We start from the raw sequence: 27,634 nt of genomic DNA on the forward strand, positions 1-27,634 counted from the left end.
GAAACGTACCCAAATACTGCGTTACAAAATCATTTTGTGCTAATACAAAATAGTTGCATTGAGGTTGAACAGCTGATGTATTTCAAAGAAAACCTGACCTACAAAACCAGATTTGCTGCAGTTATTTAAGGTAATCAAAGAAAAATGACGAAAGGAGATGTGCTTGCTTCTTTAATATTTTTTTCTAGTCTCTTTCCTGATATGCATTTGGGCTGATGCTCTATTAATGTAAGGTTATTAATAATCTTAATAGGATTGTAATAATTATTACAGTTAGATGAAATTAATATTATTAATATAAGATTCTGTGCAAGATTATGTTTTTAAGGTTTCCAACATCCTTTTCCCGTGCAAAATAAACACAGCGCATCAGAGTTTCATGCAAGTTTCAGTATGAGCTGACATGGGAAGTCGCTAGTACAGCTGATGAAGATGTAGTTTTGTTTTGTTTTGGTTTTTTTTGAAATAAAGATTAAATTAGAGCAAAACCATATTTGGTGGCTGTGTTGTATTATTTCTGTGATTCAGAAATTTCTGCTGATGGGTGTGTGGTTGAACAACCAAAGTGGTGAGCCCTGGAAAGGTAGGTGTTTGGTCTGAGAAAAATGGCAGGATGCTGCTGCCGAGAGTCACCCCAAAACCAAATAACAACTGCCTGCGTCCTGCCTGTCTTGCAGGATGTTTGGGCGACCGGGTGCAGGGCAGGGAAGCTGAGAGCAATCCCGGTGCTCCTGGCGCTGAGCCCTCCTGGTGTGGTTTGCAGGACTGGGGAGCAGTTCAGGGATGGCTCTTCTTTATTCCAGGAAATCCTGCTGCAGTTCAGCTCGATGCTGTGGGATGCTGGGGTGTAGTTTTGGTGTGTGGGGCTGGACACCTTCTCCTGAAGGCTTCTAGCCCAGTGGGAGTTTGGCTTTACCACCATTACTTTCTCCAAAAATCATCAGGACATGTTAATGAGTCCCGGGAGCTGGTAGGTGCTTTCTTGGCACCATATTTCAGTGCAGTTACAAATCTTTTTGCTAACATTAAAGTCAATCTTCTTGTTGTGAGCTATGGCCATTTTTTCTACTTTTAAATCCTAGCAGACAGTTCATGGCTCTTTATTACAGCCTTTGCTCACATATATGGCAATACCAAAATCATTTTGGAGACAGCTTTGGGCAAACCACCTGCCAGTATCTCTTCATCTCATCACTGCGTGACCGTCCTGGTCCCAGCCCATGTCCTGGCTTCTACGCTGTTACAGCCAAATTTTCAGAAATCAGGGTATCGGTGCAGCAGTAGATGAGTTATGCTGTGTCTGTGGTTAAAAGCCAACTGTCCTAAGGATTTATTGTGTTAAATATAAAACAAGCTGCGTCTGAAGGCCTAAGGACAGCTTGTTGTATAAGGAAAAACAGCATGCATGCTATTTATGGAAAGGTTTTCTTTATTTTTAGTAAGGACTTTTGTTGAGCAACAGGCACGAAGCAAGGTTTCATGCAATCAGTTTACCCGCCTGCATGTGGAGCAAATAGACAACTTGTCCATGGGGTGTGAGGCAACCTGCATTGAACTAGAAGGTTTCAAGCCCATCGTGTCCTTGCAAACATCTGGTCACCTGCACCATCGGGGGGGTGATGTTACAAAACTTAACACATCCACGGTTTGGTGGCCTGGTCTTCCCCCCATTGCTTTGCTCTATTGTGCTGTGTGAGAGTGAGCAGGAAAATTCAGGACCTGAGCATCAGGGACGTGGTACAGACCTGGCCCTGATTATATCACTGCTGCATCCTCCTGTTAGGAGTTTGCCCGCTGGATCATAGTTCAAAGCGGTCAAGTGAGGGGAACATAGACCTAAGGAAGATTTTTCGGGCAGATGGTATTTTCTCCCCCAAGGCAGTGGGTGGATCTCCCCTCTGCACCCCCGCCCAGCTCACCTCCTGCCAGGGCTCAGGGTGATGCTCTGCAGGACACGTGCCTTCCCTCAGCATCCTCTGGCCCTGAAGTGCTCACTCGTCAGGGGTGCTGTCAGTGACTTGAGCTGGAGAGACATTTTCCACAACACAATTTTGAGGAAGGTTTTCCCATCAAAGTAATGTCCTGATTTACACATCAGCTAAAATGTTGTTCATGTCATTTTTAGACCACCTTTTCCCCAATGCATGCAGTCCTTCCTTTATCTTCCTTTTCCTCTTTCCCTTTCTGCTTCCCCTTCCTTTTTTCTTTTCTCTTTCCTCTCACTCCATCTTTATCTTCATCTTTATCATCTACCTTTTTCTTTCTTTATCCTTTCTCTTTCTTCCTTCCTTTCATTCATTCGCTCTTTCTTTTTTCCCTTCTCTTTCTGTCATTCTCCCTTTATCTTTTTCTCTCATGCCTTTGGTCTCAAAGCATTATCTTCTTTTTTTTTTAAATTAAAAAAAAAATTAAGTCTTTCCATTCTATATTTTGCCTCCTCTATTGTTTCAAGACTCACTAAATTTGTGCATCTCCAGAACACCAAAGCTGCATTTCTACTGGGAGCGACAGACACCCAGATGGCCACAGGGACACAGGTTCTTAAAGTCAAAGCCGCAGTTCTCCACCGAAGTGGGGGGTCATGGCCGTTCCTGTTGCAGCTGGTGCCCTCCTGCCCTGGCTCACCCCACATCTGCAGCCCCAGAGATCTGTGGTCCCCTTCTACCTGCAGGATCACTGGCAAAGCCAAGGGCTAGCGGAGGGTGACCAGAGCAGAGCACAGCACAGTTTTCATTCCTCCAATGCTTCCCACGGGCCAATGTGGGCTGGAGGGCAGAGGTTTTGCCAGGTCCATGTATGTCCATAGGCCTTGGCTGCATTTTTGGCCTCGATGATTGCTTTAATTTACAAGTGGTCCTAAGTGTATTGACCCCATTGACCCCTCTTGTGATTTTGATTACATGGTTGGCAGTGTCTGCGGTATGGCCTTTTTTTTTCTTAAAGATTCAAGAAATTCTCTGGTACACATGATGATTTCAGGAATTAGAGAAAAATGGGAAGCAAAAAATCTTCCCACCCCCAGTGTTTCTAAATACTGAAGCTTGAAAAAATAGGACCCTCACCAAAAAAAAGTGGAAAAAGGGATCCGAAAGCTTCAAAACCACAAAAGGGAGATGAAGAAAAATTCCATTTCATTGTAGTTTTAGCCCTTACAATTCTTCAAGCCAGTTTCATCGATGTGATGAGGTCCATTAATGATTTTCAGCACTTTGTACTGACAAAGCTGCTGCTGGCCAACTTTATTAACAAAAAGTATATGCCTTCTCACACCTTGGGGTTTGGCTTGAGAACTTTCCAGATGTTCAGCTTTGGTCTTCAGCAATTGTTTCTTTTGCTGCATGAAAAAGGATTTTTCTCAAAGTGTTATTCCATTCATAATCAAAAAAGTAAAGGAAAAAATTCAGCCTAACTTTTCCAAGAAATCTCCCTTCCAGGCTGAGAGCTGGAACGGAGCTTTCATCCCCCAAAAGGACTTGTCAAAAGCAGCAACAGCAAAAAAAGAACACAAGAAAGCATTTATTGCTGCTGTTCCCAAGCAACTTCTAGGCTAAGAGACCCCACATTCAACTGCATCCTTCTCTTAGGAGTGGAGCAGCAGTTTCAGGGATGAGAGAGCACTATTTTTTGGGAGGGTTTTACATAACTCACTGAATCTGACTAGGGTGTTCAAGTACGTTACCACCAGGATCTCCATAGGCCTGAATGAAACCAGACTACAGCATTAGGTGGGTTTAACACACAGGGCATCCAAGTCTTAGTATGTGCTAGCAAGTAACTGAGGCCTTAATTTAGTAAGGTAATTAAGACCCCATGTAATTACTTCCCGTGGCACATGCCATGCTGCTGGTGTACAGGATGGGCTCAGATACAGGAGCACCAGGTGCCATGATTTGCCCATGACGAGCTCCTATCCAGCCCCCGACCTCCTCTAAGCACCCTATTTACTCCAGCTCTGCAAGGGAAGAAGGAACCTGTTAATTTTATGCTCGGTCATGTTTAGTGTCATGTGTCCTCTCCTAAAATCAGCACAGCCAACATGTGCTGAGTTATCCAGGGTTACAACACAGGCGCTTGCCTGGTGAGTACTCCCTGTTGGGACGGCAGCCTGCACCAACATCGCGTATTTTCATGTTTGCACATGTATCCTGTCCCCTATGCCTTTCCCAGCCCCTATTGTGCCTGGATAACCAGCCCGGACGTGTCTGTTCTCCAGTCCTTAGCTGCTGTGGGGAGAAAGAGGGAGCAATTACCTTTTCCTATGCAAAATATCCCCCTCTCCTTGCCCTGATTACTCCCCTGCTCCTTGTCTGTGCAAGCGGTGCGAGTAGCCCAAAACCAGAGCTGCTCCTTTCTTGGCTTTAAGTCTGTGAAGACAGAACAGAAAAAATACCATATAAGCAGCTGTGCTGGAGAGGAAGCCGCGTGACATGTTGGTACAGCAGCACGTCCAGCTGCCTGTGCTGAGAGCTGTCAGGCAGCCAACAAAAGGCATGAGCAAACACCAGGGCAGGTAGGAAAGTCTGGAAAAAATCTAACAGCAAGGTGCAAACTTAACAGCAAAAATAATTTTCCTGGTGAAGCCACGTCCCCAGAGACACTAGGGATTTCCCTTCCTCTGCATTTGCCTCTCATTCTAAAAGTCAGGGTTTGAGTTTTTTGTCTAATGGACCATGGACAAAGGTTATTTTGCCATTTTTGAGTCACTGTTAGTCAAAGAAGTAGAAAAGGGCACTGATCGCTCAGGCTGTTTTTTCAGCCAGCAGCAGAGGACCCCAGTTGCACCTTGAGGCTCTTCCGCGTGGGCATCACAGGGATGTTTTTCAGGGCAAAACGAACATGGCTTTGCACGGGAAATGAGAATAAAAGAACAGGAGAAACGTTTTGCCTGTACTCTTGTCCCACACATACTTAACTGTGGGAGGGAAAAGCCAGGAAGCAAGTGGGTTGGGAAAAATAAAATGATGTGAAATAGCTGGGTGAGTCCAACTTGCCAGGGGAGCTGCACATGATGGCCCAGGAGACCACTGCACGGGCTCTGCCATTAAAAACCTACAGGCAAAAAGGAAGGTCCTTTAGTAGTGTACTTACTGCGAAAGGAAATTAAGTTTTCATTCAGCTGATTTTACTTGAGAGTTAATAAACCTAAACTGGTTACTGCAGAGGGAGAAAACGCTACGGGTTTAATTTTTCCTCAAAGTGTTCGTAAAATCCAAGGAAAGATAATTTGTGGCAGCAGGGTGAGGTGCTCTAAATTAACATTTCAGCAGTAGCTGAGGGCTGAGGAGAGGCAGGATGCTTAACGTATCTAAAAACCAAGCCTGATTTTGTAGGAGGTTATTATGAGAGAAGCTGGATATCTTCCTGCCCATTTTCATATATACACAGGGAATTTTGTAGCTGGAGAAACAACTTTGCAGACAGGAGAACATTTCCTGGCTGGGGAAAGGGCCAATTTATCAGTTTACCATTCTGCAAATCTTATAATGGCTGTGAGAATACACTTTCAGCATTGTATTTCCAGTGTGGTTTTGCTTAACGATTTAGGGGACATGGCAGCTTCAGCAACACCACTGTCTTGATTCACTAGCGATGCTAATGGCGGCAGCAGAGGTTTCTGTAATGTTAATCCCATTTAATGCCTTATACCTACTGGTAGTGTTAGGGCAGACTTGCATCCCTCGACCTGCTGGTTGCTCTCTTGCTAACACTGCCTGGCAGGCAGTTGGGCTGCTTCGTTGTAAGGTTGGAGGTCTTCGTATCATGTTCCCAAAATTGGGACAGTTTCAGTGACAGCGTAGACCCAGCTGGGCTTGTCAGGTCACGCTTGAGCTGCCTCTCGTGGGTGTCTGCCTCTGCTCTCGCTCCCAGGTATTGGTCCAGACGTATCAGTACGGACCAGAGACCCCGCAGGCTGCTCTGGCACGGTGCTGGGACTGTGCGCTCACGTGGCAGCTTGCCCCAGCGGGTAGCTCCCCTCCTGCCTGCTTCTGCTGGGCTGGAGCCATCTCTGGTATGAGAAAAGTAGCTCCAAAAATAGACTGAGGCGCATAAAATCCAATACATCAATATCCTCCACTCCTTGTTTAAGGGGTTTAAGCAAAGCAAAGGGCCTTGGTTTCTTCATCCTATTTTTGCATACATGGATGAATTGAGAGTATTGCTTTCATTCCTTGGCTCCCAAGGAGGCATATACTTTTCCTATGTATCACAGTCCTGGGGGCATTTGTGAAGATAAATCATTACCCCACCTTTGACAGTTTAATTTCTGCACAAATCTCCTTTCCATTGGCCAGAGACAGGAACTGGAAAGAGCCTGAAGCTTTCAATGTGCTGGCTGAAGGCTGATACCAATGTGGAATTTCATGCTGGTTTTGTGGACTCCAGGTCAGAAACTCCTGTTGGTCTGAATGAGAAAACTGTGTGGCAGCCAGAGTTATGGACCACAAACCAATTCCTCTTGGTGATTCAGCACCAAGCTTTTGGACAAATGAAGATGTTGAGCAAGCAACTCATCCTCTTCCTCAGAGATACGACACCATACAAACCCAGGGAGTAGTTTTTTGCACACTGTATTTATTCTGAATGAGGAATCATCAGGAGACATTGCCAAGCAATGTCAGTTACATATTTAGTCACCTACCAGTGACACTCCACCTATCAAATGGTATCGACATGAGACTGAAATGAATGCAATATGCCGAGCAAAGTTGTCCAGCAAAAGCACCAGTAGGAGACGAGGGCTGCAGAATACTGAGGTAAATCTGTCCAGTTGCTTTAAATGAAGTAACTTATTTCTCTTCCAGCCCCTGTGCAAGCAAACAAAAGAGGTATGGGCAAGGCCACTGAGACTTGTGAGACTGTTGGTGGCAGTTTCACCAAATCACTGAGGTACTAGTGGCTTTAGGCACTTAAAACCACCCTGTGATCCTACAGGGCATGAGCTAGGGGCAGCAGAAGCATCAGATCCAAGAAAAGCTGGCCAAACGCCACAGGCATCCCTCCAGAGATGTCCTTTCAGAAAAATGCCTGTATGAAGACAGCCCTTCTCAGGAGCCACCCCTTGGAGATCTCGTCCTGCTTGGTCTGAGACAGCTACTGTCCCCCAGGCAGCTGTGCCAGCAGCCAAGGTTGACATAGTGATGATTGGGAAAGATATCAGGAAAATTTAAAATGCCAGAAAAAGGGTAAAAGCTATTAAATGTAATTGCTCAGCTCTTTAAAACCACTCACAAAACAGTGCCAGGTTCATCAAAATGCTTTCCAAAGTGGGAGCTGCAGGTTTGTAGCCATAAAGGTGCTGTAGTGTGGATGGTGCTGAAGAACCCAGTACGGGTGGTGTGATAGGGAAAGAGCATTCCAAAGAGCTCCCGACAGCCTGCAGCGTAAATACTGCTGGCTGCAATGCCAAAGCTACTGAAAGGTTTTTTAACACATAAGCCAAGGAGACAACTCGGGAACTGTTTGACATCTGTTCTTAAGGGTTTGAAGTGAGTAATTTTGGAGCCAATGAAGACTGCTCTGGCTACCACCCTCTCGCACCCCTTTTTGGCCAACAGCTGAAAAACTTTGACAGATTGGCATTTACACACCACAGTATTAACTTCACAAGTGCTTATGGAATCTACATTCCTCCCAGTTCATGATGATTTGTCACTTAAAATTCTGGTGAGGTCACTCTACACCAGCCATTCAACATAAATTGTGGGATACCTAGGGATTTCTTGGGAAAAATTCCACTCTAGATGTCTCTTTTCTAGGTTAAATCTTGTAAACAAGTTGTTAGCAAGAAAGAACAGGCATAAACTTGTGTTTCACATGCAGCCTTATTCAGTCAATTTTAAAATGATCAAAGCTGAATAGCCATGCAGTGGCCTGGTGGAGACTTTGTGGATGTCGTCCTCATCAGGAATTGATTCCCCTGCTCATTCATCCCTAAAACCAGAATCCTCTTGGCATTCCAGTAAAGAAATGTGTGGTTTAGACACAGAAATCCACCCTTACGCTGTGAAAAAAAATCAACTCCATGTCACTTAAGACTATTGAGAAATTTTGGTTGTTCTTCCCCTCGTGGTAGAAGTGTTTCTCCAGCAATCTTCGGACCTTTTTTCTCCTAGAAACATGAATCACAGAGAAAAGAAGTTAAATGTGTGGTAAGATGTCTTCCAAACATTTCTTTGGCAGAAGTTGTGGTAGGGCTAGATTATCTGATTAAATATTGACAGTCTAGGAACCTTGACATTCTGAATTCTTACAACTTTGGTCAAAAGCAAACTCCCCACGGTTAAATAAAACAAAGCTTCAAGAACAGAAAGCAACAAGTCCACTAAAACACAGCCTGCAGGTACCTGTATGTACCTGACAAAATGCAGAGCTGCTTGGTTTTGCTGGGAGCTTGTAAGGGCACTGAAGCAAAGCATAGGACCAAAGTACCAAGAGAAGCAGCCAGAGTGCTGAGGTGCTCAGAAACTGCTGGCTCACTCTTACCTTTAACATCCCATCTCGCTCCCACTTGAAGAGGCCACAGGTACTGAAAGATGAAGATGGCAGGTGAGGACCACTGTGGTGTGTGTTTGCTGCACAATATGAGGGGGTCCAAAACCAGCCCCACACCTTTCCCACACTGCTTAGTTAGCACAAGGGCTAACATTCCCATTTTAGGACATGGTTACGCGACTCCCAACATGTTACTTGTGAATGGACAGTACAAAAGCCCCAGTCACTATTTCACGAGGCTCATTTCTTACCTGCAGGGCTTTTTTGGGAGTCTGTCAAGGGAAATAGCTCGGTTTCCACAAGGACATTTGAAAAATCGCTTGATGGCATCATGCCACTGGTAGTCGTGGTTATCCTGCACACACGTCTCCAGAGGCTTGAAAAACGTGTAATTACACTGTCGGGGAGAAGAAAGAGAGCTGTGAGTGCTTCACCAGCAGGTGAGACCTGTTCCACGGGCTAGCAACAGCTGAACACTCAGAGGAAAGCATCTCTGTCTTCTCCCATCTTGAGGAGCCCACCAGTCTGACATCATCGCCCCAGGCTTTGTCGCTGCTCCTTCTAATGCCATCCTCCTCTCTTTGCCACCATCCTGTGGCCCTGCTCCCAGCGCCTCACGGGGCACACAGTGGCCCTCTGTGCAGTCCCAAAACAGATAGGAAAGGAAAGGCAGCAGCAGGGCAAGTCCAGCAGGGGCTGAAACTCTGGGAATGGGAGGTAACTCCTCCCTTCCTCTTGGCACATTTGGGATAGTAATAAAGCTCCACTCCTCTTCCTGACAGTAAAGTCCCTGGAAATGCAGATAGAGGAATCCCACCCAGTGTTATGTTTTCAAGGCACTTCTCTTATTTTGTCATGTAATATGGGGAACTGAGGGTCCTGGTACAAAGCACTTCAGGGAAGAAACTGATAAATATTTTCAGGACACCAACACCCAAGGAACCCACTGGCATAAACATCAAGTTGAGATGGTCAGCACAGCACTAAAGCCTGCCTTGCCAGTGTCTTCATGTGGCAGTCATTCAGTGCATGGGCTGCTCTTGGCAACAGGCACAAGGAATGAAACTGTCTCTATTTGATCCCTGCACTGGACTATGGCCAAGAGAGTGACAGATGGGAGTCTGCAGGATGGTCCAGCATCGTTTTGTACAATCCATGTTCCACTCCACTGCCGTTACCCTGGCTCGCCTTCACTCACCGTTTTACATGTCACAACTCGACATTTCACTTCTTTAATGCCTCTCATCTTCTCTTCCATTTCTTCCTTTTTCACCAGTGGCTGAAAGTATTGCTCCTGCAGTTCAGCCTCAGCCTGTGGGGGCACACAAAAAGGGTCGTGGGGAGACAAAGATGGCAGAAGCCACTCCATAAATGGCCTTAGGGCAAATTACTACCAGGCCTGCTTGAAGTAGACTGCAGTCTGGGAGCCAGAGAAACACTAAATATCTCTTGCTTCAAAAATTCCATGCAGTGCATAGGCTGTGCTTCACCCACACTGAAATGAACCACCTCTGAGATGTATGAGTGGGAGGGTTTAACAACAGTATGTACTACTCAAATAAGCACAAACCTATGAGAACAGTGCATGGAGAGGTCAGGTAGGCAGATGTAATGAATGGAATTGGTTCTTAGCCAAAATATTACTCCTCAGAAGACCTTAAAGCAACTAGGACTTCATACCAAGACAATGTGTCCAAGACAAGAGCACTGTGCCACTGGAGGTGCTGTATCCCTGGGAACTTGCTCAGCAAAGACCCTGATGGGAGAAACCTAACCTCTTAGCTCTTCAGGGCAACTGCTGGCATTTCACAGGCTCCACAACTTACATGAGTCCCACATGAATTTGGCAGCTGTCTTTATGTGGCCAAGATGTCACGAAATGAGGAAAAAAATAGGCATGTGGCTAATTTGGTTTTAAGGCAGAAGGATTTCTTTGATCATCCACTACCCAGGAAACCTCACTGATTCTTCCAAACACAGCAAAAAAAACCGATGGCAACTTGACCTGTACCATGGCTACGGCAATAATGCTGACTTGCAGGCCCGGTGTGCTCAGACACCGCTGACCCTACTCATCAGGACAATTTAGTCCTATGACATGTTTGGGTGCCTGCTTCTTGCTACAAATCATTATGAGGAGTCCAGACAGGTCCCTAGTTCTGAGCCCTCAGTCAAGGCTGGATTGAGGCCATACCTCTTTCAGAACATCTGTGTGCTTGGACTTGGCATTCAGGATTTTCTGGAACTCTTCTGACTCCAGATAGGCCAGCTGCTCACGCCGTTTCTTTTGGGCAGGCTCCAGTTCATCCATATCTAGGGGGACAAAAAGGCTCAGTCCTACAGAGACCAAGTTCAAAACAAGGTCGTGATCCGTAAGCATGATCACTGCAGGAGATTTTGAAAGTCTGAGGTCTCTCAGGCATATGTTCAGGTCAGACAGCAGCCTTTCCTAGTTCAGGAGAACATGAAGTCAAGTTCAAATATGGCTTCAGAAAAAAATAAAAGCTTTTTTTTTAAAAAACATTGCATCTTCTCCCAAAGCACCATACTAGGAATTTTCACACTACTCCCAGGGGAGCAAGCAGTGTTGCCTCCCTGACTGATGGAAAAGTTTTAAAGGGAATTAAGCAATTCATCCAAGATCACACAGTAAATCACCAGCAGTCAAACTCAAGTTCCCCCAGGAAACGCAGATACCTTCCCAGGTGGGACTATTACTTGGCTTCCCTTGGTTAAGTCAGCCATGCATTGCAGATGCTCAAGTGCTGGAAGAAAGGGCACAGATATGAGGACAGGGAGCTATCAGAGATTACATCTCACACGCTCTCCACAGGGTTAGAGATTGTTTAGTCTTTGCAACAAACCCTTTAAGTTCTAAACAGACCTAACTTGGCCTCTTTTTGGCACAGCAAAGAAGTCCTTAATGCAGCAACTAGTGCTCTGTTCAGCAGGACATAAGCATATTTTTTTCTATTCTAGAAGCTAACATTACGTACCATTCTCTGCTTCTGTACCTTGTGGCTGAGCAACATTCTTCTCAACTCTTTCAACAATTTCTAGGACATCATCAACATCAGCTCTTTTCCTCTTGACACTGTTTGGGTCAGTTTTAGCAAGAATCTGGCCTTTTGCTCGTAGTCGGTGTATCGCAGCCAGCTAGAAAACAGAAAAGAACATTGAAAGTGTTGGTGACCAGTCTGGCTCCCATGTTCCTACTTCCAGAAGTAGCAGAGGAAGTCTGTCAAACTGAGGAGACAAGAACCACTGGCCTGAGCACAGAGCTGGCCGAAGAGAGGCCCAACAAAATTCCCAGATGTGCTGTACATCTAATTCACCACATCACCCAACCTCTCATGACTTCCAAAACCATAAAATCACTCCTCCAGGTGTGTTACCAGGCTTGATATCTCTGCAGCTGTGCTTTAACTGCTTCACAAATCAGTCAGTTTTCCAGAGGTATCAAATCACTTGAGATTTCCATATAAATTGGTAATAATTGGGAACTAATAGAAAATTGCATACAACTATTCCTTTCCATATTCCCAGAATGCCAAGACTCCTTCTTCCTTGCTGGAAGAGAAAAGTTTCTTTGACAAACATGTGAACAGATTTGTGCCAAGGAAAGATGCAGTCTGTTCTGGCTAGAAACCAAAATTATTCAAACTCATGGCACAACATACCTAGACTAGTTTAGTTCACTGTTGCTTACCTGGCAAATGGAAAACACCCAAATACACTGCACTAGCAATCCCGAAGAACTAACACACACAGATTAGCACTCCTGGGATTTCCAGCACAAATCCCCTGCCCCTTCCCAGCACTTAAGGATTTTCATGCTTGCAAAACAATCAATAGTGACAGGCCTTGCTCTCCTTTCTTCTGTAAGTATCACTTCAGCACCTCCCATCCTGGCCCAGGACCTATCCACAATCTAATGCTTTAAGATGTCCCAAACCCCCAAAACACAAGAGCAAAAGAGCAGCCACTGGTGGACAAAGAAGCTCTGTCGACCTGCATGAAGCACAGGGTACAAGGACATCCACAGAGCTACTCCAAACTGCTCTCCAAAGGTAATTTGCCCATGGGGTGACAGACTATGTCAGGTCATCAAGAATGGAGTCAGTTCTACTCAGAGAAGCTGCCAGCATGCATGAAGAAGTATTTCTTCAGCAAAAAGCTTAGCATCAGGTTCATGACTTAAAAGAGATGCCCTATCTCCCCATCTCCTTTTCCCCAGTCCAATCCCAAGAGGCTGCTCTGTCCCTTGTCCATGCCCAATTAGCATTTGCTGAAATTACCAGTTGTGTCAGTGGCTTCAGTGATGCTTGCCTGCAGAGAAGATCCAAGAGTGAGCTCATGAGCATCACACACGAGACAGATCATAACAACTCACTTCTGACCAATTCAGGTAGATTTTGAACAAGCAAGAGACATCAGTTCCACTGGCCAAATGTCACACACACAGGCCCCTCTTTAGCAGCTGTTCCACTGCTCTGGAGGTTGACTACAGGCAAGATGGTAGCACGGACCTCAATACTAACAGCAGTCAGGAACTGCAGGTTTCTTGTGTACTGTAATATAGACCAATCTGATCCCACAAATCAGAAACATTATTAACATCAGAACTGAGCTGGCCTATATCTCATTGAAGACTCCTTTACTACCACAAACCAAACTTCCCTTAACCTCCACTTCTTAAATGATTCAAAAAGCTGTTACCTTTTTGGCTTCTGCCAAGCTGTCTAGCTTTGGTGTTGGAGGTGGAGACCCGTCAAAGAAGAGGATATCTTCTCCTTCTGAGAAGCCTGTGCCTAGCCTGGGCCTTTGAGGAGTTGACATTTTTGCAGCTTTGGGAAACTCTGCCCCAGGTACTGGAGACTGGAGAGAGGACTGTCTGGAGGAGGATGGCAAAGCAGGGCCGCCGGCTTTACTTGTGTTCTGGAGAAACCTAGTAAGACAAGATTAACCCATTGAAATAGGGACACAAGTCAACGAGAAAGGTTTAAGAAACAGATAGGAATGGAAGGGTTGCAGACTGATTTTTCACTAATTGGCCTTTTATTACTAGAAAATCATGCAGCAATTCAGGCATTCAGGAGAGGAAAACAAGACTGGTAAGGAATTCACTGGGGTGGCTGAAATTAAGCCACTTGAAGAAGTGACCAGAAGGAGTGAATGACTAATTGCTTTCCAAAACAAAAAAACAGATAGAAGCATCAAATGAAGCTGGGAGGTGAGAGCTGAAAGCACAAAAATAGCCTTCTTTGCAGAACAGGTAGTTAAGCAGTGGGACCCCTTGTCACAGGAGTCACATAAATGCTTAGGTTTGCATAGGTCATGGTTAAGAAGTTGGACAGGTTCATGGGAAAAAAAACCCCAACCCTTCAGAGATATTGTGACAGATACCACCCCTAGCTTGGAAAGTCCCTGAAATACTTAGTGTTGGAGGCTGGAAGGGTATCTGGGGGAAATATCATCATGATTGTGCCTAGTCTTATTATTCTCCTTCAGGTTCTGTTTTGGCTTCTGTTGAGCCTTTTGAGGCTACTTGGCTACATCAATCTCAGTCTCACCCAGGGTGGCTTCTCTGTGTTTCTTCTTAGGTTTGTTAACAAGATATGCACAAAACACTTGGCAAATCTTAAAGTTCAGAAGATCCTTGCAAGCCAGCAATGAACACAACCAGGACTCCTGATACCAGTTTCCTACTCTAATTAGTCTCTCCCCATCATGCCTTCCAGTTGCTGGGCACTGTGCTGTAGCATGTGGTTCTCCACTGAATACTGGGGTATTTCTATTTAAATGAAGTTTTTATTAAAACAGCAAAACACCTCCCACAGTTATACTTAGGGCCACAGCAATGGAACTCTTTCTGTGAAAGTCAGTATGTATTACCGTCTCTGAATCTCTTCAGATCGCTTTTTTCTGGCCTCCAGCAATTTCTGTTTCTGTTGCTTGAGCAGCGCTGAAGCAGAGACAGACTGGAAATTGGCTCCTTGCTTTTTTCCCGCATCTGGGAAAAAACCAAACCAAAACAAAATAAAAAGCCGCTAATGTTTGCTCAGAAGGAAGTCGAGTGTTTTCAGGAGTGGGTTTTGGTTTTCCTTCAGGCAAAAGGACAATACCTGCTTTGGTCAAGTGTTTACAGAGGTTTCGTGCTCCAAAAGTTGGCTGTGCCAGCAGTTCCTTGAATTCCTCAGAACATTGCATGGGTCTTTTTGCTGCACCTGGAGCAGAAGAGGCAGAAATACAACAGATTTGGAGCCAGGAAGGGAAGCCGGCCTGGCTTTAGACATGTAGAGTAGTCTAGGTTGGAAGAAACAGCTGCAGGCACCTGAGTGAGCACCACCCCAAAGCAAGGTCAACTTCTACATTATATTTGGTTGCCCAAGGCCTTGTCCTCACAGAACACATCACGAAGGGGTAGACATTTCTACCCCTTCAGCAATTTCATCAGTCAGTCAGTTCCCCATCAGCCTTGGCTGTCTGTGGTGCTCCCACTGCTCCCATTTTCAGAACGCTTGAAAGCTGCGGTGGTGCATTTCTTCCCCCCTCTCTGGGCTGATCTGCGAACTTGGGAAGTCTCCTTAGGCCTTAGTATAAGTGTAATGAGTCGGGTGGTTAAGCATCCCTTGACTGTACCAGGAACTCTCACACAGCTAAGACAGGGAGTCACGCTGACCATCTCAAGGACTCCTGCTGCCTGGCAAAAACAAAAACCAAAAAGTAGAGATAACTAGTTCTCTAATAATAACCTTGAGACATCCCAGTCCTCCCCTGACAACCTTGGAGCATCCCGTATCTGAATCTTAAGTCATTCCCTGACAGCCTTGGAACCTTCCTTATCTGAATCGTAACTCACATGAAATGGTACCAGCGCAGCTGGAATTCCAGTAATCTGGTGATGACTAAAGCCAATCATCTCCCAAACCTACAAACAGCAGTACTAAGTGAGACCCTCTTAGCTCTCCTGGGCCACAGCGGGCTGCGACCAGCATCTCCTTCTGAGTGGGACACCTCTTGGAGCTCACAAACTTTTCTGTTTGCAAAGATAGAGGTCTGTCACCAAAAGCTGACAAGACTTGGGCTGATGATACTCTCCATTCATTGAGACTTGACCCTTTGCCCATTGAGAAAGATGCCAAAGCATTTGACATGAATATTTTCACTGAACTTGAGGGGAATTTTTAACAGTATACCTCTGTTATTCACTTATGTATATCTCTTAGTGTCTTTGTGCATGTGTGTACTAACCTGAATATTCCATAGCAAGTATATTACAAATATTGCTTTTCAAATCTATACTTAAATTAGTGTCATGAACTTTATTCGACTATAAATGAATCTCAGGCTGCTATTATACTTATAATCCCTTTAGATATAAACCATTGACCAAGTCTGGGACTAGGAATTGATCCAGCCGCACCTAGACACTTGACAGTTTAGAAAGCAAGGGGGTCTTCTCTGAACCTCGTGACTCAATGGGAGGGTCTCCTATACCCTTTTTACATTCCCAATCTCTATACAAATCACAAGAAATCAATTCTAACTCAATTTTTCTTTGTATATTTATTTTTTTTTAACCAGTTGCATTTTTGGTCTCTGTATACCTAATTTTAGTCCGATTCTAACTTAATTTTCCCGTATACATTTCATCCATGTACTAAGTAATAGAGTGAAACTTGCCATTGAATTCTGTGAAGTCACACTTTTATATAAATTCCTATTAAATAATTTTTCTTTTGCTAATACCATTGGAAATGATTCTTTAAGTGGTCCAAACCACTCCATTTCGTGACAAAAGCCCTGAAGCCACCACATCTTATCCCGGGAGAATTAAGAGCAGCTAAAAGCTAGAGACAGGACACACTGTGTTGTCTGAAATGAAGGCAACAGAAAGATGCGAAGAAGACATCTAAGTGGCATCTAAAGCACATAGTTTGAATGACCTGTCATCTGCTCTCCACTGAGCATAAAGAGGGTGTAATATTAAGAGCTTTACAGAAACAAAATGGAGGCAGAGAGGATCAGTGATGTCCCAAAGGCTATGGAAGGAACATGCTTTGAAGATCACAAAACAAAAGCACTAGAAACAGGCTGGGTACTCAGGAGGTCCCCTGCATTGCAGACCTGACTGATTTATACTTTGTATTCCTTGGAAGCTTTCAAGACTGACAGAAGTCATTTATTTTAATCAAATAAAATAAATTTTCTGGTTCAAAGTTCTTAAAACTTCCAATTCCTATTAATCTGGCAAAGATCTTCTGTCACTGTCCAAAGACAGAACAGGATACTTAATTTAGGGGCACTGATGAGAAAAAGATGCATGGAGCTACACAGTTGCTTAGTTACATTTGCCTTGCAGCTGCTATCTCAAGAGGGAAGAGGAGTTTTGATCAATTGAGAAAGCAGCCTGCAAACAGCTATCTCTGTAGCAAACCAATTGCCAGATTCATTCTGTGAGTAGCAGGGTCCTGGGACACATCTACACATCAAGCTGGAAATATCTGGAGGGTGAAGAGACTACATGGCTAGTTAGGTACCAATTTTCTGCCTGGTTTCCTGGACAATTGCGTCAACTCCTCTCACAACCAGATTGGAGAGAGTGGTTTGAATCTTCCTTTTCGGCGCTGCAGCTGCTGCACTAGAAAGAGGAAACAAAACAAGAACATCAGAGTTTTCCTATGCTTAAAGCAAGGACAGGAGCTCAAACGCTAGCCCAGTGCTTCAACAAAACTCCAGCCACCCTAGAGGGTGCCTCTCTCCTGTCATCTGTCAGTCTTTGGGAAGGATGCGATCTAAATCCAAATTCTAGCACAATGTTTAAGATCTCCCATTTCTCCCTGGGTTGGGATATGTATTTCCTACGCATTGAAAGAAAACTAAACGTAAGTAATGGCTAAGCTTCGCTCACAGTTCGCTCCAGGGATGGAGAGGAGGCTGGAATTGCTTCATTACTGTGGCATCACACCAGTTATCAGAGGGCAGTGGTAAGGGAATGAAAGCCATGTGCAAGCACAGGGCTTGATCCAGCTGTGACTCAAGTCTTTCCACAGCTGTCTTCAGGAGGATTTGAATGAAGGACCTGGCCCCTTCATGCTAGTTATGAGATGCATACTGATCTAGTAATCTTGGTCACTTAATAATACGCAAGGTGTACTACTGTCTTCACAGCACAGTATTAATTTAGAGGTAAAAAAAACCCTTACCACATCTTAGTGCTGTTAAAATTTTCCTATCAAATAGCAGCTCTGTTACCCCATGGTGCCAGGAGGATTACACCAAAGGTGGGGCACTTATTCCTATTTGGTGAATGTAGTTAAGTCAAAGGGATCTCTAACTAAATAGGCCCCCTTAGAGATAGCTTCAGGCTCACTGGTATATGGGAGGGAAATTCTTTTCAAATGCAATGGAAATAAGTGGTTTATCTTACACTGAGGCTGCATATGCTGCTGAAGAGACACCTCCATAGTAAAACCCATCCTGACACAGCCTCTCCTTCAAACTGGGATTTTTCCGACCAACTTTTTTGGGAATGCGACCACCAGAGAAGGTGGACTGCAGATCTGCTCGCTTCGAGCTGAGCTTCTTGTACTGGGATTGTATGTGATACTGACAATATTCACAGTCGTTCTGAAAAGAAATGGGAGAAGCCTGTTGCAGAACACTAGCAATTACAATTTACTTCATTCCTCTCACCCACATGCATCCTTCTAAACTGAAGTAACTTCTCTATCGTAGTACTCCAGCATTTGACAAACTCAGCAAACGTATGCCCATACTCCAGCAATGAAAAGCAGAACTAAACCTGCCCATACTAATCACTGGAAAAAAACCTGTGCGTCAAGGAATTTTAAGGCTATTCCTTGGCTCAAGTCAACTGATGTCCCAGGTCCTCTTGCCCAGATTGTATGTAATTTTCTTACTAGTATGAACATGAAGGAAAACTAACACAGAGGAAGATATTTCATGGACTCATTTCAAATTAATTCATCAGTTTTCAGTGTCGAAGGGAATTTAGAACTGAAGATAGTGAGTCTGCCAGAGACGGCAGTGCCATAAACGCACTCACTCAGGGTGTTCTTTAACTTTTTACCAAAAAAATACCTCCATTCTTGTTGATATTCATCTGCCCCAGCTTTGTATAACTACAATTACCCCACAATGAAACATTTTTTGCCACTAATTAAACAGACAGTCGATTCCTTCATGAGGTTCTTCTGCCAGACAGCCTCCACCTACAGTTTGTTCCAGGTGGCACTGGAACATCTCACTGAGAGCCCTGTGGCATAGGCACCTCCTGGAGTGGGTCTGCAATCACAGCCTTGTTTTGCTACAGGTATCTTCTGTATTTGTCTTCCTCCCACTCCACACAGCTGAGTGGGAGTGAGTTCCACAGGAACTGAGTTCCTCCCAGTTCTTCATTCCTTCATTTTCTCTCCTCCTTCTAAGTGCTACCCTACTAACTATAACCCTTCCAACTTAGGGTTCCTTTCAGGTATCTTAACATCACCATAGCCATGAAGTGACATAGTCCTCAAGTCCTTTAAACTAGTACAAGTCAGTACTGTCTCTACAAGAAGATCCTAACACCTTTTTCCTCTCATGTCCAGTGCACCACATTCAGGTATAAATATTCTGGCAGCTTGCGGGCACGCTGGACCAGGGAACTCAGTGGGTTAAAGCCATGTCTGAAAAACACAACCATTCCCAAGAAAAACCTCCTATTGTTTTACTTTGGATGAGTTCTCTAGTGCAGTGCATGGAAGCTTGCACAGGCACAAAGGAGAATGAAAGGGTGTGGAGACGGTGGCAGTCATGTGTCAAGACCATCTCTTTTCACTGCAGCACCAGCTTTGAATTTAGGGAACTACAAGTACTGCTGCTACAGTGCCATCACAAATGCAACAACTCTGGGTTTCATTTATCAGTTTCTCCACCCACTTGAGTTAGTTACAAGTCAAGATCCAGAAACAAGTCAAAGAGTCAGAGCATCAGTACAAAATCAGCAGCCAGATTTTTACCAACAGCTTAAGGATGTCCTAACTACTGAGATACAGACCAGGTTCACAATCTGTGCACAAGGATCACCGTTCTTCTTCCTGGCTTTGCAGGTGCCCATGTCCAGAGCTTCACCCATGAGGAGGATCTTCTGGGGATGGTCAACAGACAAACACACCTAGAAAGAAATCAGAACATGCCTTGAGCAGGACTGGATGGGCTTCTCCCTAGATGTCACTGGTTTGGCTCTGGTCCAGTTTAGTACCTCTAATATTAACAATGCAGTTTTAAAATGCAGGCCTGGTTTAAGCAAGCCACATATTCTGTTCAGATTGAGTACAACCACTTGGCTCTGACACCATCATGGCAACCACATTCAGCAGTGGATTGTGAAGAGGAGATGTACTAGAGCTCTGTCCCTCTCCGTATGCCTAGGTCGAATCAAAACTGACTCCTGTGCAAGAAGAGTGTCTACTTCACACAACCAAAGATACTAGGAATTGTGTCTGTAGGTAAGAAGCACTTTGAGAAGTCAGTTTTAATGTAGTTCTAAATGTGTACATTTTAGCTAAGAGCCATTCTTAACAGTTAAATACAGCCCTTACATTAAATCTAGTATGCCTTTCTACTCACCAACAGGACTTTCTACTGCTTATTCACGTTAATTTAAGCAATTATATATCTTAATAGACCACTAATGAGATTCTTAATTTTTCCATTTGGAGAATTTAAAATGCAAAGCACTACATCACCAGCTACTAGATTGAAATTCCCCTTGACAGAAGTCAGTAAAAATGGTTTCCATTCCAGTGCAATTAAAAAGATATTAAAAAAAATTAATTCATTAGCAAAATGAAGCCACCTTAAATGTTTTGATACATACAGAAAAGTAATTAATCATGCTCTGCATTTACAAGTAATTGACTAAACAAGGGAACTACTATGTATCAACTCACTATACATAATACATTGTTTGTTTAATAAATCAAATACTGCTTCTTCTCAGTCATGATTTTGGAACCAGGAAACATTTTGCAATCACATCTCATGCTTAAATTAGAAGAGAGAAATGAGCTTCCCCACCGTTTTCAGCTTTGAGAGACCTCTAGACTGAAATAGGCAGTGCACTGAAGTAGCTGAATAAACTGAAATGAAAATACACTCCCTACATCTGTGGAAGAGCTGACTGCTACTGAGAGCAGATTAAACACTTGAATAAACTCTGATTTTAGATGCTTAATAGGACTTCTTGAAGTTCAGTCTTACAGAAGGCTAGGAGCAAATACACACCACACAAATACCTGAATGCAATTCAAACTGTTTAGGCAGACTGCTGTAATTTCAGCCTTAACATGTGTTATAAAGCTAAATCTCAAGCAGATATGAAAAAGTTCAGCTATGGGTTTTTATCTACAGGTGATGGGCAGGTGAAAAATCCTCTCACCTCATCTGAGCCTTCTTTAGGTTTCATAGGATTAGCATTGAGCAGCCCAATGACGGTGCCTTGGTCTGTTTTCCAGTGTTCTTTGTGGACATCACCGAACAAGAAGAGTGAGACACACTGATTGAGATCCCGTAGGTCGTTCAGCCGCCAGATACTGAAGGTTCTGCCCTGGAACAGACATTCACTTCCTTTTCAGCTCTCAGTACAGGAACACTGACTGCATCCCCTCTTGCTGTTGCTTTTAAAGAGTTAATCTGATTTTCCCCCTGCCTTGGGTTTCCTGATTTAGAAAAGCACAATTTGTAACCTCAGTAGAGGTTAGATACAATATCTCCAGCCATGCCACACAGGCAATTCTGGGATTCTTAAAGGCCAAAATAGCACAATAATACCGCTACCACCAATCTTCCTGATATTAAAGCTGGACAGCGTTCTTGCTTGCTGAATAAAAAGGTTTTTACCCCACTGAACAAACAAAACCAAGGCATATCCAGATCTCTGTTTCATCAGTTACTTACTTTCTATAGGACATGTACATCATCTAGGACAGAATGGCCTCTAGGGAAATGATAGAAGCAGGATGTGTTGGCATATTTAAAACAAGAGGGCTGTCTAGAAAGACAGAGTCACAGTCCTTTTTTTCGCACTGGCATTTAACATGTTACAGTGCATAAACAGATTTAAGACAGATTGATGATATGGTTACATTAGCCAATGCCACTGTCTGGGACAGTTGCACCAGATAAGCTAAGGACTTACCCTGAGGACTAAAAGCAGCACTACTGCATGAAACCAGATGAGTCAAGATCTTTAACATAGTAGCTTTTCATTAACTACATGGAGTTGGCTGATTAAGTTGAAGACCTAATTAGTTTCTCAGGAAAGACAACCAGCATTTCACTTGAACTGAGCAAGGGATACAATGAAGTTACTTACATTATTTGCGCTCTGAGGAGTGACCTTCTTCACTATGACTCCAAATGTCACCCAGTCTATTTCCTCCAGATTTTCTGCACCAAGTTTGCTCTTCAGCTGGGACAGTCGGATGAGCTTCCGGTTAGCCATTTTCCTGTCCATTTCAGCCGAAGACACCCGGGGTTTTCTAGATCGAGCAAAAGCATGTAAAAGAGAACACGTCCATTGGCATAAATGGACAATCGGAACCATCCAGCATCCTCCTGGGGAGACTATGTCTTGCTGCAAAATACCTCTGTGCCTTGTTTCACCCTGAGTTCACTTGAAACAAAACCCCTCAGGACATGGTACGAATATCAGAAAGCTACTGATCACGCTGGGTTTTTGTCCGAATAGCTGCACTGCAACTTAGCCCTGAGCCTGCATTAACTCTGCTCATTTCAGGAAGGACTGAGTATCACGAGTGTCTGAGCAAGGTTTGGAAATCCAGCATGGTTTCTGCTGAGGAAAGACACCGTGAGTATTCAGAGACCTCTTGTGGCCACATCGAGTATGGGGATCACGAGTGTCTCCCGAGGCTTCTCGGTGTGGAGCAAAATCTGCTCAACTGGAGCACAATCGGGCTTTGCACATGGCCACTGCTTCCCTCTTTCACCCCTGAGAACATCCCAGGGAAGGCAGTGCTAATAAAATGATAGCTTTTTTTGTTAGAAAAGAGCAAAAATGAAAATAGAAGTGTAATAAGCCAAAAGTCAATGCTACCAATTTACCAATCAAACAGCCAATGCTGTGGCTTTGTGTTACATCCCTTAATGACAATTGACTATCTGACATGGTTAAATGAGGTATATATAGCAAATCAGAAATCCAGTCCCCTGCTCACTACTTGTGTGACTAGCATCACAGGACACTGGACAGATTGTGCTTTCTCTCTCATTACTGGAGGGTGATGACCTCAGACAGAGCTCAGTGCTGGGCTGCTGACCTTAATCTCAGTCCCGAGAAGGTTTCCACAGACACTGGCTGAGTTGTTGCACTGGAGCATGTAGGCATGTGAGGAGTCTTCTCTCTGGTCACCTTATTGGGTGTGTTCCCTGCGGCAGACTTGAGAGGCTGGAATGCCAGACTGAGGACTTGCTGACGAGGATGAGTCTTGTTCTCTTTAGCAGGAAAAAAAGGCAAGAAAAAAAATCTTGGTAATGAAAGAAAACTTTCAAATAAAAACAACACTAACTTGCACCTGACCAGAAAGAGGAGTCTGTATAATGCTCTTGAGAACAAGGTGTAAAACTGTCCTATCTGTCCAGATTGGTCTCCCAGTCAGCTAGGAACTAACTGACAGCTCCAGATCAGTCACATGTAACTCAGGCAATGAGTTCTGCCTGCTGAGGAGCTTCCCAGAGCAGCTCTCATTTTCCAGGCAAGCTAAATTGTAGGATACACAGATGCAAGCTAGACTGCTATCAGTGTCCAAATTAATCATAGCAGTACAGAGAATAGCACCCATTGCAAAGAATACAGTAATTAACTCTGTAATAAGCTCCATTCTGCTGTGACCAGATTGCTACTGGTGCACTGACTAGTGTAAAACTATCCTGGATGTGTCTACACTGCTGTAGACTAGATAGGCACTTGACAAAAGCCCAGTGTGTTTCAGTGAAAGGCAGACTGGGAACGGTACCTGCTGAGGATGCTTTTGATTTCTGGATTCCTCGTTTGGCTGGCGGTAAAAGATTGCTCAGCTGGGCTGAGAAAGATGGTGACTCTTGCAGCTTCTGAACTTTCCTTTCCTTTAAGGGTGGACAGGGAGATTTACCTGGCCAAGAAAACAAAAAAAAATATTTAAGAGATCTCAGGATCTGGGCTCAAACACTAAGAACTGCTCCAAAATAAGTAATTCCCTGAATAACAAGCCCAAGTCAGGGTCCCACATGGAAACCCTTCAGCTAAGTTGCCACCATCTGAAATGCAACAGCTGGAAAAGCCCTAATGACTCTTCCCCATGATGACCTAAAACCCTGGATGTCACTGAAATCACAAAGCTGTGGAAAGGAGGAGCATCCCCTTGCTTTTCAATTTTCCAATATAATTTTGTTACTACACCCAATGTGCTACAGCAACAAACACAGCTGTATTTTCCGGGTGTACCAACATCTGCCAGTAAGAAGGAACACTTCCAGCAGAAGACTCTGGAGCATTTCAGTCATGAAAGCTGCCCCATGTAGAATCAACCCATGATGTAGGTACCAAAACTGTAGCTCATTGATTTAGTCTGTAGCTGCAGGAAACAACCTGTGTGGGAATACACCAGACCACCATTCCTCCTTGCTACTCAGTGCCCACTTTAGGATTATCTGGAGTCTTGCCTATAAATTGCACGTTGGTAGGCCAACAAATCATAAACCCATTTAATTAGTCTCATTACCAGGGGTTTTCTTCTCAGGGCCTGAACTGGATTGCTGCCCAATAGCAGTCTTTTGCAACTGCTCCTGTAATGTCTTCATTTGTTCTTGCAATTTTCTCAGCTCAGCTAGGAAAGAGAGGAGAAGAAAAAGGATAATAATGAAGACAGCAGGAAGCCATTGCAAACAGGGATTTATGAGATCCCTGGAAGTCTGGCAGTTTTACTACATCATAGGAACTTAGAAAACAAAGACTAGAGCCACAATACAGATTTACTTGAGTCTACATAGCTCACTGTGAAGGGACACTTTTTCATAGAGCCTGGAGCTGACTTCTCTCATATAAATATTTTACTTGACCATGGTATGTTCCTTGCCATGTTGCATGTATCTTTCCTACTGAACATAAGACAATTTAAATGGCTGATGATTGCACTCCTTAACATAAAGAAATGCTTCTGATACAGTCAAATATCTGGCCTGGACACAGGAAAGCTCAGTGGCCAGCTCTGCTTCCACACTGACCAGTATGGCAGAACCTCTTGCCAGCAAGTCCTGAGGGGGAAGGGAATGCTGTGCTGGTGAAAGATACCAGGATGACAGCCCTGAAGACTGAAGCAACATTGCTCTTCATCAGACAAGGCACAGGTACATAGGCAACCTTCTCTGTCCTGCTCAGCAGAGCTAGTTTAGTGTCCCTGGCTTACTTCAGTCCTCTGACTTTCTTTGGGGAAAATAGGTTTGGTGAGTTTGGCCACTGAGCGCTGAAAACTGGACTTAGAAACTTTCACAAGGACTTTCTGTATTCCCCCTCCAGGCACCATCCTAAAGTGAGAAGCAGCAGACCCTACCTTCTGCCCATTAGCTCTCTAGAGACAAGATATATATCACAAATCAGATAAAAGATGCTGTTACAGGAACCTTGCAGTTCTTGGTTGGTCTTCTCTTTTGCCTGACTGGGAGCTGAAGTGGGGACAGTTTCTTCTGCATCCTCCTCTTCCAGCAGGTCATCCACATCTCCAAACAGCGTAGCCAGGTTCTCCTTCTGCTCATCAGTCATGCTGTCCTCAGCATCAACATCCTCAGTGTAGGATGCATCGTCTTCTGCATCGAAGAGCTCATCGTATTCATCTGGTTCTCCCCTCTCATCTTCTGAGGCATCTTCCTTCCCAGGAGAATTCTTCTCGGTTGTCTCACTTTCTTCCAGGAGGGAGGCCAACAGATCCAAGTCATCATCAGCTAAGGCAAAAATTAAACTCAGCATTATTTCCGTCCAGTTAGAGGAAAGCTGCCATGGAATAAAACATCCAAGTTACTCTAATCACAAGCTAATGACAACCGAAACTAAATTGGAGAAGCTAGTGGCACTTTAAAAAAACTACTTCAGCTTCAGCTAAAGGAAGATAGAGCAGCCTCCTGCAATGTGGACAGCAATGTGGTTGCAGACACTCTCAGCTTGCAATCCAGTCTGGCTGGTAGGCAGAAAACTTGCAGACTACTTAGCGCTGCCTTTTCCTCCTATGCAGCTGCTTGCACAATAGCTGCTGTTACAAAGAAAAGCCTTGGGACCTGCAAAGGTGTAGCCAGGAGCTCTACAGACACCTATGTGGCTTTTGCCAATGGAAGGTGAAGAGGAAGATGCAAGGCAGGCAACAAAGCATATTCTCAGATATGGTTTGCTCAAGGATGAGAATACAGAGCAAAGAAATATGGACCAAAGGGACAAATAATGGAAAAAAGAAAATACAGAGAGAGGAATGGGACAGAAAAAGCAGAACTGAAGTTCAGAACAAAACAAGAAATCTATGTAGCCTTTGCTGCTGAAGAAAACACAAAGCCAGGGAAGGGACAGAGCAGCCTCACAGAAAGGTGACAACAATGAAGGCAAGGGGCAACCTCAAAGACCTCCTCAAGTAAAGTCAGTGCAACATATTTTCCTTTGCTAAAAGGTTTACCAAGCTTTCTGAACACTTGAACTTATCAACTAACATATTAGTCAGAAGACAACTTTCCTACTGAAAGTAAAGGAGTACTTTCCCCCTTACCTTCCATGATTCCACCAGGATTTCTTCAAGAGCCCCTCAAGGAAAAAAATTCTCTGTTATGGGAAGAACAACATTGACAGTGTTAAAATGGCTATATCTCAACTAGAAATACATGTTGTGTTCAGGCTTCTTATTTGATGATTTGCAAACCACCAGCTTGTTTTTGTTTGCAGCTACAGATGAGGACTCCACTAAATTTAAAATCCCCACATACATTGGTGTGGATATGCTGAACTCACTGCAGCATAAGGGCATTACTTTTAGAAAAAAGCCCTAAAAGACACAGTTTTTAAGAAATGCCTACCATGTTCTCCTAGTAATAACCATTTCCATCTCATCAGTCCTGCACTATAATTATAATTAGCATTTAACTCAAGCAAATCTTCCGAAAAGGATTCAGTCTTCATTTGAAAATGGAAGAAGGTAGCAGGGTTTCGCTCTCTCCTCACAACACAGTTCTTATTCTTAAAAGCATATGTTCCACATTTCTCACAGCTCCTCCACGGAACCACGTCCATGAAAAATAATCAGCACAGGCGGACATAAATGGTCAAGGGAATACTGGATAACAAGAAGAGAAATCCACTGGGGATGGATTACTCACAAACCCAAACTCTAACTCTGCGCTTACGGGTTTTCCTGCTGCAGGGACTTTTGTTTCACCCGTAAACTCCACTTCCAACAGTTCTCTCTTTTCTCTTGCTCCAGAATATTAATTTTCAGCGAAGAACGAAACAAAACTCAAGAGCATACAGGAGCAGGCGTGGCTAGTGACCACCACGCTGCCCCGGGGTCCCGCTAATGACACCGGCCCAGGGATCCACCCTGCTGCCCACCGGGTCCTGCCGGGGCTCACCCGGGCGGCCGCGGCGGGTCACCCCGGCATCTCCCCCTGCCTCTCTCCTAACGGCCAGCCCCGGGCTCCCGAGGCCCGGCAGAGCTCAGCCGTGCCGTGCCCACCGCCTCCCACTCTCCCCACGGACCACAGCAGCCGCAGGATCGCCATCCCCGCTCCCAGTGGATCCCCGGGATCCACCCCCACCCCCACGCCAGGGGATCCTCCTTCCCCTCACGGCTCCCCTCCCCGCTCGGCCGCCTTCCCCCAGCCAGGGGAACCCCGACCTCCTCCAGGGCTTCCCCGTGGATCTCCGATCCCTCACCCCAGCCTCTACCCCCCGGGGATCGCTTTCTGGGGTCCCGCACCCCCGATCCCGATCCCCCCCAGCCCTTCCCTCACACGACCCCACTCACCGCCAGCCGCGCGCTCGCCGGCACCCGCCAAAACTTCAACCCGGCCCCGCCCCCACCGCGCATGCGCAGCTCCGCATCGTTAG

The 27,634-nt window shown here is 44.7% G+C and overlaps 1 protein-coding gene across 2 annotated transcripts; it reads right to left on the reverse strand.

Annotated features, from left to right (window-relative positions):
* Nucleotides 1-6,568: 6,568 nt before the first annotated feature.
* Nucleotides 6,569-27,605, reverse strand: MCM10 (minichromosome maintenance 10 replication initiation factor). 2 transcript variants are annotated; one of them, XM_052790847.1, is made up of 20 exons: nt 27,552-27,605; nt 26,301-26,353; nt 25,177-25,494; nt 24,279-24,383; nt 23,535-23,669; nt 22,839-23,013; nt 21,875-22,040; nt 20,939-21,106; nt 19,556-19,672; nt 17,927-18,126; nt 17,037-17,137; nt 14,619-14,720; nt 14,389-14,506; nt 13,213-13,441; nt 11,508-11,649; nt 10,688-10,806; nt 9,692-9,805; nt 8,745-8,890; nt 8,485-8,527; nt 6,569-8,110 (listed from the first exon to the last, which is right to left on the reverse strand). In XM_052790847.1, the coding sequence occupies exons 2-20, from the start codon at nt 26,305-26,307 to the stop codon at nt 8,027-8,029; spliced, it is 2,589 nt and encodes an 862-aa protein (XP_052646807.1). In that variant the 5' UTR covers nt 26,308-26,353; nt 27,552-27,605; the 3' UTR covers nt 6,569-8,026. The 2 variants fall into 2 exon arrangements, with proteins under 2 accessions (XP_052646807.1, XP_052646806.1); XM_052790846.1 differs by having other exon boundaries at nt 11,490-11,649.
* Nucleotides 27,606-27,634: the final 29 nt, after the last annotated feature.

Source organism: Harpia harpyja, chromosome 6 (genome assembly GCF_026419915.1).
Source record: "Harpia harpyja isolate bHarHar1 chromosome 6, bHarHar1 primary haplotype, whole genome shotgun sequence".
In the NCBI taxonomy this organism is placed as follows: Eukaryota; Metazoa; Chordata; class Aves; order Accipitriformes; family Accipitridae; genus Harpia; species Harpia harpyja.